This window comes from Ambystoma mexicanum, chromosome 13 (assembly GCF_040938575.1).
Source record: "Ambystoma mexicanum isolate Mex_15411 chromosome 13, UKY_AmexF1_1, whole genome shotgun sequence".
Taxonomy (NCBI): Eukaryota; Metazoa; Chordata; class Amphibia; order Caudata; family Ambystomatidae; genus Ambystoma; species Ambystoma mexicanum.
Window position 1 is genome coordinate 478,909,945 of NC_090938.1, and position 12,504 is coordinate 478,922,448.

At 47.5% G+C, this 12,504-nt stretch overlaps 1 protein-coding gene across 1 annotated transcript in view; it reads right to left on the bottom strand.

The window, feature by feature from the left end:
* Positions 1–7,864: 7,864 nt before the first annotated feature.
* Positions 7,865–12,504, bottom strand: part of LOC138521351 (E3 ubiquitin-protein ligase RNF113A-like) — a 300,379-nt gene continuing 295,739 nt past the window's right edge. Inside the window, exon 10 of the mRNA XM_069634120.1 lies at positions 7,865–7,996. Within this exon, the coding sequence (XP_069490221.1) occupies positions 7,923–7,996 (74 nt within the window). The 3' untranslated portion in view covers positions 7,865–7,922. The remainder of the gene's footprint in view (positions 7,997–12,504) is intronic.

Consider the following 12,504-nt stretch of genomic DNA (forward strand, 5'->3'; position numbering starts at 1 on the left):
AGAATTGCCTCGCATTTCGGTGCTGGACTGCCCCAGGGCAGGACAAAGACTGATATGTTTGGGATATTTCTTCTCTGTGAAAGATAGTGAGCTAAAGACTCTGGGTAAGTCCCTCATAACCAGGACTAATGTCTGGCAGAGGGACTCCCAGGACCCCCCTTGTTAAATCTGCATATTTAAGTAACTTTGGGTCTCACCCTAAGTTACTAGGGGAATCCAGACGTGGACCCCTTGCTCACTATTCTTAGAGAGGCACAGATCCACCCTACTGATGAGGTCCAACCAGACCGAAACACGTGTCTGGGGTTTCTGTTGGTACTCTTGTTCAGAGGAGAATTGCCTCGCATTTCGGTGCTGGACTGCCCCAGGGCAGGACAAAGACTGATATGTTTGGGATATTTCTTCTCTGTGAAAGATAGTGAGCTAAAGACTCTGGGTAAGTCCCTCATAACCAGGACTAATGTCTGGCAGAGGGACTCCCAGGACCCCCCTTGTTAAATCTGCATATTTAAGTAACTTTGGGTCTCACCCTAAGTTACTAGGGGAATCCAGACGTGGACCCCTTGCTCACTATTCTTAGAGAGGCACAGATCCACCCTACTGATGAGGTCCAACCAGACCGAAACACGTGTCTGGGGTTTCTGTTGGTACTCTTGTTCAGAGGAGAATTGCCTCGCATTTCGGTGCTGGACTGCCCCAGGGCAGGACAAAGACTGATATGTTTGGGATATTTCTTCTCTGTGAAAGATAGTGAGCTAAAGACTCTGGGTAAGTCCCTCATAACCAGGACTAATGTCTGGCAGAGGGACTCCCAGGACCCCCCTTGTTAAATCTGCATATTTAAGTAACTTTGGGTCTCACCCTAAGTTACTAGGGGAATCCAGACGTGGACCCCTTGCTCACTATTCTTAGAGAGGCACAGATCCACCCTACTGATGAGGTCCAACCAGACCGAAACACGTGTCTGGGGTTTCTGTTGGTACTCTTGTTCAGAGGAGAATTGCCTCGCATTTCGGTGCTGGACTGCCCCAGGGCAGGACAAAGACTGATATGTTTGGGATATTTCTTCTCTGTGAAAGATAGTGAGCTAAAGACTCTGGGTAAGTCCCTCATAACCAGGACTAATGTCTGGCAGAGGGACTCCCAGGACCCCCCTTGTTAAATCTGCATATTTAAGTAACTTTGGGTCTCACCCTAAGTTACTAGGGGAATCCAGACGTGGACCCCTTGCTCACTATTCTTAGAGAGGCACAGATCCACCCTACTGATGAGGTCCAACCAGACCGAAACACGTGTCTGGGGTTTCTGTTGGTACTCTTGTTCAGAGGAGAATTGCCTCGCATTTCGGTGCTGGACTGCCCCAGGGCAGGACAAAGACTGATATGTTTGGGATATTTCTTCTCTGTGAAAGATAGTGAGCTAAAGACTCTGGGTAAGTCCCTCATAACCAGGACTAATGTCTGGCAGAGGGACTCCCAGGACCCCCCTTGTTAAATCTTTTGTCTTTGAGCCAGACGTCTGGGTAGTGGGAGGCGTGTTGGCAAGATTTGTGAGAACATGTGGATGTTCTTCGAAAAAATTAGCAAGACAAGTCATACGACTCATGACTCCATCAATCTCTTGTGCGGTCCATTAGGCTGAACTGGGGATAGCCACTGGGTAGGCAGGGGTAGAAGTAGGGGTAGAGGTGGGATATAGCTCTTTCTCATCTACACAGATAGGATCAGGCTGCTCAGCTTGATCAGACTCCTCAGAGGTGTCTTGGACAGGAATAACCAAAGGTTCTGGGGTGGATGACTGCTCTCTAAGTCTGTCTCTCCTATTCCCACAGTCCTTATCCTTAGAGGAACTCGACTTGTGCTTTTCCCTATGCTCCCCGCTCTTGGAGGAAACCTTTTTGGAAATAAGGGTCGAGGTAGGGACCTTGGGGGTCTGTTCTTCAGCAGAATGGGCCAATCCTGACTCCCTGGGCTTGTCCCCGGGTGTAGGTCGAGTCTCGACTGTGGGGGTGGCTTGAGCGGCAACTTTCGACGCTGCGAGACCGGGCGGGGGTTTTTGAGTCGATGTCTTTTGCTATAGCGGGCTTGTCGTGAGGCGCCTGTTCGGGGGGCTCAGAGGACTTCTGATCAGAGGATCTGCCCTTTGTCGTCGACTCGTGGCATGCTCGACTTGGCTCGCACCATCGTGGGGAGTGTGTTTAGTGTGGGGGAGTGTTGTGCCCTTGCCGCCGGGTGTCTCTCCCGTAACAGGACCGCCAGCCTGTCTGTTCGGTTCGGGGGCTGGCACTGGGGAACATTGAGGTTCCCAGTCACCCTCGCTGTCCGAAGGGACGGCGTTGCTGCCTTAGATGGACGCCCTTTCAACGTCCATGGCAGCCTCTGACTGCATGGCGTGATGGGCTCAATGCTTTGTCCGCCTGTCATTGAGGGTCCTGGGTCGGAGCAGTTTACAGGCCCGACAATGAGCCTCGTCGTGGTCTCTGTGCACACAAAGGTTGCACACCCTGTGTTTGTCAACCCACGTATATTTTTTATTGCAGGGCGGGCAGAATTTAAAAGGAGTATGCTCCATTTTGTTGGCAGACAGTTGGGCGACAATGGGAATTGGTGGGAATATACATGTTTATGACCACCCCCCACTCTCCTTAATGTAAGGCCGAGGCCGAAAGGCCTTCCAAGGCCGGGTGGCGCTGTCGAAATATTTGTCCGACAGTCAGCTTCGTAGTCTTCCGCGATTCTTCACCACATCGACATACGGCGTCGCTAAAGGACAGAAAGAGGTACTAACAAGTTATAAATGTCAATGGGAGTAAGCCGAAATGCACTCCACAAATATGTGACCGCTCACAATGTCAGGAAAAAACAATCTGAGGGACCTACACGTGCGAGGGAGCATGGGTACAGGGGACGTCACAATAGGGATAGTATTACTGGCACGCCCCTTTGCGAAGTCCATTTTCGAGTTTCGAAAAACAACTGTAATACTCTGCAGATTCCACTAGATGTCAGCCTATGCATAGCATGTGATCTAAGAAGATTACACAAGCATCAGAAATATATATACACACACATACATATACCCCACCCCACAATACTGAAAGGTAATGGTTATATTTGCAATGACAGTCCATAAGAATACAACCCTAACTTTAGCAGTCCAACCCCAAGTAGACTGAGACCTTGTGCCCTGAAAGTTCACAAAGTTTCCAGTAGTTTTGTGAGCCAGGAAAAAGTTAGGAGGAGGGTATTGTGAATGGGAAAACCATTCCAAAACGTCAGGTGAGGATCTATTCTAGTAAATAAAACTGTCTCCAAGTATTGCCAAAGACAAACAAAGGTAAACCTTGTAAGTGTGTTCAAAACTTTCACAGGTGAAGATGGGGACAGGAGTAATTATTGCTGAAACTCACCCCCTGTACTCTGGCTTCTCTTCAGACTTGGAAGGTCTTCAGAGTCGTCAGAGGTCAGTTTTCCAGCTGTTGGTTCCAGTCGCCAGACCCCAGGAGTCGCGGGTGCAAGAGATGTCCTGCTTGGATACAGAAGCTGGTGCAACGAGTTGCAGTCAAAGAATGCAACTCACACTGAAGCAGCACTCCTCTAGGCAGTGCAGGAGACGCAGGGAAGCCGGTTTCGGCGATTGTTACCCATGGATGGGGACACAGAGAAGTCTGTCGCGGTCAGAGTCAGTCTCCTATCTCGGGTCTTGTTATTTAAGTTACAGTTGCACTGCGCACATTCACACGAAGGCTTCTTGGCGCGACTAGATGAGCATGATAAATGACACAGGAACTAGAATAGCAAGGTTTTCAGCAAGCCGCGAAATTGGAAATGGTTTGCAGCACGCCTAAGTGCAACCAGCAATTAATTCCATAATATGCTGGCATCAACAGAGAAGGCTTGACCCCCCCGACCCTGCGTAAGCGAAATTTAGGAATTACCACAAGACTAGCATCATTAGAATGGAGAGACCACCCTTGTACATATGGCAGAAACTTGTCTTGAATAAAATGTGCTCCCTGGCGATTGTAGGTCCGGTGGACCTAACAAAGGTATTTAAACTTTATCCTTTTGGCTACTGGGAGCCAATGAAGGGAACGAAGTACTGAGCTAATGTGTGAGCCATATGGAGTGGAAGTAGCCACCCGGGCAGCAAGGTTCTGTAGAACCTTCAGCCAGTGTATCAGGCCAAGAGGTAGGGCCAGAAGCAGGACATTACAATAGTCGAGGTGGCTAATCCCTAAAGAGGCGACCACCGCAGTGTGCAAATGAGCCGATACACAAGGTAGAACCTGCGAAGAGTTTTAAGCAAGAAGTGCCCTGTTTTGCAAACTGCACTCATCTGGGGAGCCATTGACAGTGACGAGGAAAGATAGACTCCCAAATTCTAAACAACCAACACAGGAATGGGAGGAGCACCTAGCACAGACGGCCAGAAAGAAGGGGACCAAGAAGGAGATTCAGAAGAAGAACCCACCACCAAGACCTCTTTCTTGTCCCCATTTAACTTAAGCCAGTTGTTCATCCAACCGCTTACAGCCTCCAAGCACTAGCATAGGTAAGACGACACCTCAGCACGGTCAAGATCTAAATGGACCAGGATCTAGGTGTCGTCGGCACACGAGTAACATCTGAAGCGCGGGATCGAATGAGAGCAACTAATGGCTGGACAGATGCTAAACATAGGGGACAAGGCGGAGCCCTGAGGAACACCAAATTAGAGTAAGTGAGAGGGAGACAGAAAAGATGGAAGAGACAGCAATTGGCCCCTATCAGTTAGGAAAGATGTAAACCAGGCCAGGACAGGACCAGAGATGCCAATCAAGGCCAGCCAGGATAGCAGGATGGAGTGGTCGACAGTGTTGAAAGCCGCTGAAAGATCGAATAGTATCAGGGGGCCCACTCCTCTGCAATCCACCAGCCTGGCCAGGCCCTCCACAACAGATATCAGGACACTCAGTACGACTTCCCAGACGGAATCCAGACTGAAAGGGGTAAAGAGGAAAGGAAGATTCCAAGAATGTAGAAAGAGAGGGGCACCAAAGCCTCCAATAACTAGGAAGAAGAGAGATGGGACGGAAATTGGCTAAAGTGGAGGCATCTAGTGACGTATTTTCAGGAGGGGAACCCTAATGACTTGCTTGAGTTCCATTGGAATGCGGTCAGACTGACAAGAGACATTGATTGCTTGAGTGACTCAGTGAATCATGCCAGGCATGATTTCCTTGAGAACACATAATGGAACAGGATCAGACAGAGCGCTAGATTAAAGTTGAAAGCTGGAATGCCAACATTTCACAGGTGGGACTCTTGTAGCATAAGCAGGGGGGTCCACAAAGCTCTCAGCCGAAACGCGGAACCACAACAACTCTACTGCAGTAGCCCAACATGGAGTTGGTCAGTGCCCAGGATGGTTTCAGGAATGCTCTGAAGGCTCCAGATGGCTGGGCACATAGCAGACGTTAGGAATGGTTGGTCCCACCACCCCAAGGGTCGAAGTACCACCCCAATGCCTTCTGAAGATCACCAGTCCACGGGTCTTCCACTGTCTTCACAGCTGGGCAGGATATTTGGCTCCTTGCATGTCGTCTCTGGCATAGCTGCAGGACTCCTCTTCTTATGCAGAAAGTCAGGTGAGACAGAAACTCGCCTCACCCAATGGAAGATCTGACCCTCATACACACTCCAGCAATGGTCCAATCAGGACCACTGATGGTGAAACTTATGAGTACTCTTTAGACATGCAGAAACCAGTTTGTGGTGTGGGGCCAGGCAGTCCCAACACACCTCCGGGGAACACACACCCATAGCCCTGCACTATCCCGCATAAATCAAGGCTTTCTCAAGCAATACATGACCATAAAAGGAGTTTCCTGACCTGCCAGTGCAGGAAGGTGGCCACAGGACAAGATGGCCAAAAGAGCATGCAAAAACCTGATGACAAGGCCATGTTGGGACACCAGCCTCAGTTAGTAGCGAAACACAGTAAATGTGGTAAGGCTAACAAAAAAGTATTGCAAAAATAGTCAAAAGGCAACTGCTGCAGCCAGCTTATCTTTAGGCGCATCTAAAACAACCCAAAACATTCCTTTGAGTGCAAGTCTAGGGTCATAACAAGAAACCCCATTGCACTGCATTGGAAGATGCATTGTGCAAGGATAAAAAGTTACCCAAAAAATAGATAACAAGTATAACGAAAAGGGAAACAGTCTCCAAGTACAATGCCTTAAGGACTGATCAGTATCCACATAAAGTAAAGCTAAAGTGCAGTGGAGTGAAGTTGAAGGATTCACTTCACAGGACAAAAGTCAGGACAGAGTTAAAAAATAAAAGCAAAATGTTTGGGGGTCCATATTAATGGAGGGCAAGCTGCTAAAGAGAAAATGTTCTTAACAGGTAAGCATAGTGCTGTGTTGGCACTGCCTAATATGTCTTCTGGAGTGGTGTCTACCGAAAGGAAGTCAGCAGGATTACTACCCATAGTGATTGTTGAAAAGGTAATCCATGAAACCCTTTCGATAGACAACCCTCCCACTAGCCCTCCAATTCTCTCAGATGAGGCATTAGCAGAGTGAGCAGAATTGTTTCATGGGGGCCCTTGCGTGAGTGGGAAGATTGCAGGTAGGCAGAGTGTTCTCAGTACCGAAGGTTCGGTTATCCCAGGTGTCTGAAGAAAGATAGACCGACTACCGGTAACTACAAAGTGCAATAACATATTCCATTAAACACAAAAGCCAATTTTAGCATTACATTTTGAAAATGCAATCTATTTGGATTGTTCTTGGCTGTGTTTATTTTCTTCATATTCTACTGATCAGCTAAAACAAACTCTAAGAGGTATCAAAAAGAGGTAGGCTGAAAGCAGTTTGTGTCCCAGACTGCACTTGCAGCAGGGAAACACTGGTTGGTTAATTTGTCTCCTGGGTATAGTTGGCTTGACTGGGCCACCAATCTTGTAGTTCTCTAGACCAATGTATCATAATCACAGACCTGGCTCCTATTGAAGGATTGACCGATTGGCGTCAGGTGCCACATAAGGCATTACAAAAATAGATTAAAATAGTGGCAGCAAAAGGTATTAAAACAGTTGTCTGGAGAAGACAAGATTAACAGATGCAGAGAAAAACATGTTGCTTCAAGTTGTCATTGAAAGTGAAGAAAAAAAAAAGAAGTGAACTATTGCAAGAATAGCGTACAATCATTTCCCAAAACTTTGGATAGTCCACAAACTAAAGGGAGTACACCCAGACATCCTCAAGTGATAGAAGAAAGATAAATAAGAGAACACTCAGCATTGGCAGGTGATGGGAACTGGGGGATGACAGGGGTGCCTCACCCCCTTCTACGACTGCCCTAATCATGTCAATAGCCTCAGTTAGTGGAAGTGTTCATAGGTTCTCTTCTTTACAGTTTAGCATATTGAAAATCTAAAAAATATATTGGAAGCTGTGCATCAAACTGTCGCTTAACATTCATGGCGTTGCAAAAATGGAAGCTCCCTGCTTTCTAACTCTTCAGCCTAAAAACGACAAAAAAATATGAGAAAATATGATGGACCATAAACAACCATACCCCTTCGTCAAATACCAGAAGCTGTTTTGCTGCAACGACTGCTCATTGTTTCACAGGTTTCCACTTTTTGAGCACACCCAGCAGTATCGATATCCAAGTCCCTTTATAGAGCTCTAGTGGAGCACCAGTAAGTTGATCCTTTGGTACATAGCAACACAGAGGTTGGAAAGCCAGGCCGATATGAAAACCTTCCTAATGAGTCCTGCATGACAGCATATTCACAGTCTGCGCCAATACTGAAATGTAGGCCTTAGCAGCAACTACAGAACTGTAAGATAATCAGTTGGGTGCAAACATGTTTATCAATATTTTATTTCATTTATAAAAACTAGAGTCCAAAGTCTTTGAATGGTTCTAATCACTTTCTTCTTCTTGGTGGTCGGAATGAGGATGGGCTGCCTTATGCTTTTCTATCTTTGCAATCAGTTCTGTTAAAGAAAGGGGGAGAAGGTTAGTCAGTGCGAGAAAGCAATCTGAGACCTCAACCTATCAACACTAGCGATCAAACCCAACACATTCTTTGACATAACATGAAAGAAGTCAAACATTCTGGGAAAAAAAAAATTCTTAGCGATTGGGAAGAACCACATTTAGCATTGTTGAGAATTCATTCTCGAAGATAACATACAACCAAAAACTGATTCACTGGGTCCTCCAAAGCATTCACAGAGATGGAAGACAAACACCCTTAACTGCTAAATAAAAGCATTCATAGTGAATTCACAAACAAACACCATATTTACAGCCAAAGAAATGCTTTAGATGGCACCCCCCCAAATTCCCATTTTGTTTCCTATGAAGGAATATACATTAACAACTCTAACCAAGCCATGACTCCTTTTGAACCACCTTTCAATGCAGGTTTATTTGAAAATGATAGTTTTAAGAACATATCTCACCCCCACAGAAGGCAGATGGCAGCCACAGCTCGAGTGTGGTGAATTGTGGTACTGCAATCCCCACAAGAGAGTTACCCATGAGTTAGAATGGATTTCTTGACTCTGGACAGGTGGACAGAGTTTAGGAGGCAGAGAACTTCGGAAAGCTTAGCCAAAACAATCAAGGTAGCATGGAGAGTGGTCAAGGCTGAGTCTCGGGAGAGGTGAGTTGGTTTAGGGGTCCCCAATGAATTCACACAGTGAAGCAATCAGGATTACACCTAGTCGGGGAGTTATAAAAAAAATACTCTATTGTAGGGTCAAACACAAGGTATCCAGGCATTGCATCGAATACATAGTATCGAATGCAAAAGCATCGGAAAAAATGCATTTTTTTTTTAGGTAAACTTTTTTTTTTTTGTTTTAACTATAATGGGTTTTAAGGGGTAAAAAAAAACGGGTGTTGGGGGGACCCCCCCCATTAAAAAAAATGTATTGATGCATTTTTTTTCCAATTGCTTTGCATTCAATGCTTTTGCATTCGATGCAATCACTAGGAACCTCAAAAACACTATAAAAATGACTAACCGTAATATCAGACAATACTAAATAATATGAAACTTATAAACAATCACAGTTATGCAATGCAAAATAATCATTTCACCCTCCCCTTATATTTAGAACCACCAGTCCACAGAAATGACAACCCTAGCTTATAAAGTCCATCCCTAAATTGAATGGGGCCTTGTGCCAAAAGTTCAAAGTTTCCAAAAAGATTTTGGGAGTTGGAAAGTATCCTGAGGATGTGAAAATGGGTCCAAAAGACAGACAACGTTCACTGGGAGTATAACCTTAACTAACTTTTGGAGGGCTGTAGGCAACAAGTATTGCCAAGAGTTGTAAAACAATTCAAAAGTTCTGCAAACTTTTAAAAGGTGGAGATAGGGGTGCAGGTAAGCATCAGTGTAACTTCCCAGTGTACTCCGATTTTTACTCAGGCTTGGTGGTCCGTTGGAAAGTTGCCTGAGGTTATGTTTTCCTGCCTTTGGTTCTGGTCACAGATACCCAGGAGCTGAAGGTGCAAGAGAAGTTCTGGTCAGGTCCAGGAGCTGGAGCAACCTGTTCCTGTGGATGAATGCAGCAAACACTGATGCACGCCTCCTCTAGGCACTCTACCAGATGTGGAAAAGCCAGTTTCAGCATCGGTCACTTATGCACCGTGACAGCAGGCATCACAGATATTGCTATAGAAGAAAGTCTTCCATCACGGGATGTCGACATTTCTCAGAGAGGCTACTTACAGGACAAGTCGACGACCCGCGAACTTCTGAGTTGAAACGCGGAACGGCAACACTTCTACCACGGTAGCCCAAAATGAAGTTGGTCAGCCTACTTGATTGTCAAGGGACACTTCCAAAGACTCCAACTTGCTGGACCATGAGAACATCTTGAAACTGGTTGTTCCCACTGGTCCAGAGGATCGAAGCACCAAAGAGGGTCTTCTGAGATCAGTAGCAAGGCAGGGATCCACCGAGACCCAAGAGTTGGTCGCCAGGCCACTTCAGGATGCTTCTACGGATCTTCCTTCTTCTGCACAACTACTCAGGATTCTTGGAACCTCTTCAGATCTGAAGAAATGGCAGCAGGACCCCTCTTATCCTAAATTGAGGTGAGCACTGGAACTCAGCCCAACCAATATAGGATCTGCCACATACACACCTCCCAGCAGTGGTCCAATAAGGGACCACTGTTGGGAAAAATCAGACATACTGAAATCAGTTTGTGTATTGGGACCAGCCAGTTCCAACCCACATCCTGGCTTCTAAGTCACATGGCCTGCACTAGCCCACAAAATGCAAGACTTGCCCTGGCGAGTGAATTACCATAAAAGGATTTTCCTAACCTGTCAAGGCAGAAGACAAGATGGCCAAACAAGAGAGGAAAAACCTGGTAGCACTGCCATGGTAGGACACTAGCCACTGTTAATAGCCAAGCGTCGTGAACGCAAGATGGCTAATAAGTACAGAAACAATAAGGAAAAAGTAACTGCTGCCACCAGTTTGTCTTTAAGCACACCTGAAAGTAACTAAAAATACCCTTTGAGAGTAGTCTAGGGTGACACAAAATGATCCCCCATTGCACTGCATTGGAATATGCATTGTGCAATGTGAAAAAGTTATCCCAAATATTAATAGTTACTCACCGTTGTGACTAAAGTACTCTTAGTCCATAGTCCCCTTTCCTCCATACTGTATGGGCATCCCTCGCGAAATCTTCCCCTTTAATTAGAGGCGTGCAGGGGCGCAGCACGGGGAGCATGCGCTCGCCTGACTCCGCCCACCGGCACCACTCCTCAGTCCCCATTGGCGCGTCGACAATATAAAATATTGCCTAATGACCCCAGTATTATTAGGGGGGGGGAGGATGGTGGGACGTATGGAGGAAAGGGGTCTATGGACTAAGAATACGTTAGTCACTACGGTGAGTAACTATGAATTACTCTTATGTCCCGCCCCCTTTCCTCCATACTGTATGGGCGATTACAACTGAGTGTAGCCCTAGGGTGGAGAGGAGCCCCTCCTTAAGCTAACATGTCTCTCAGAACTGCCTACCGGAAAGACACGTCTGACCTAGAGGCAGCGTCTAGGCAGTAGTGTTTGCAAAAAGCCAAAGGAGTGGTCCAGTTGGCCGCCCTGCTGACGACTTGCCATTGTACATGCCGTTGGAATGCAACAGTCGTGGCCTTGGCCCCCACCGCATGGGCATGCAAATTGGCCGGAACTGGTCTGTGCTGCCCCTCTTAGGCCTCCTTGATGGCCGTGACCATCCACCTCACGAAGGAGGCCTTGGAAGCCCGATAACTTGGCCTTGAGCCACCAAAAGTGACAAAGAAGGCATCCGATTTGCAGAATTCCTTGGTCCTGTCCGGGTAGTACTTCAGAGCGCGTCTGACATCCAGACGATGCAAGACCCTCCGAGGCTCAGCCTTCGGGTCAGCGAAGAAGGTGGGTAATACAATCTCCTCGTTCAGGTGGAAGGAGGATGAGACCTTAGGTAGGAATGCTGGATGCGTCCAGAGGACCACCTTATCCCCATAAAAGGTGGTCTAAGGCTCTGATGCCACGAGGGAATGGATTTTGCTGACCCTGTGAGCAGAGGTGAGGCCCACGAGTAGGGCTGTCTTTAGAGTGACCACCCTGATGTCCGTGGACACCATCGGCTCGAACGGTTTGTGCGCCAAGGCGCCCAACACCACACTGAGGTCCCATACCGGGTGTGTCTTCTTTATGGGCGGGTAGAGCCTGTGCAGGCCTGCCAGATGCCGCTTGACCACCAGGTTGGTAGAGGAAAAGAGAACCTCTTCCCTACTCCTGTATGCCCCAATGGCTACCAGATAAGTAGGGCATGTGTCGACCTGCACTCCAGAGTGGGCGAGGTGTGCCGAGAAGGAGAGTATGCCATCCAATGAGCATCCAAGGGGGTCAATCTTCCTAGAGTTGGACCTATGACAGAATCTAGACCATTTGCTATTATATTGGCTCCTGGTAGCCTTGCTTCCGGCGCCCTGGATAATTTCCAGGTTAGCCTGCAATAGGTTCAGGTGTTTCAGCGTGACCTTCTCAGGAACCACGCTGCGAGGGCTAGTTTGTACGAAGCAGGGTGGAGAACCCTGCTCTCCTGCTGGGTCAGGAGCGGAGCAGGGCCCAATGTTAGGTGAACGGGGGGTGGCGGAGGGGGGTCTGTCCGATAGGCTGAGTAGCTCAGAAAACCACGGTGTCGCTGGCCACCAGGGAGCTATCAGGATGATGCTGAGGTGACACGATTGTTTTATCCTGCAGATCACCCTGTGCACCAGGGGTGTGGGTGGAAAGGCGTATGCAGTCCCATTGTATCTGGAATGCATCGCCCAGGGAGCCGGGGCCCTGTACCTGTCAGGAGGTAAATTGCTGGCATTTCTTGTTGTCTTGAGAGGCAAACAAATCCACTTGGGGGTGCCCCCACCTGAGGAATAGTTCTTCCAGTACCAGGTTGTTCAATTGCCACTCGCAATTGTCCGC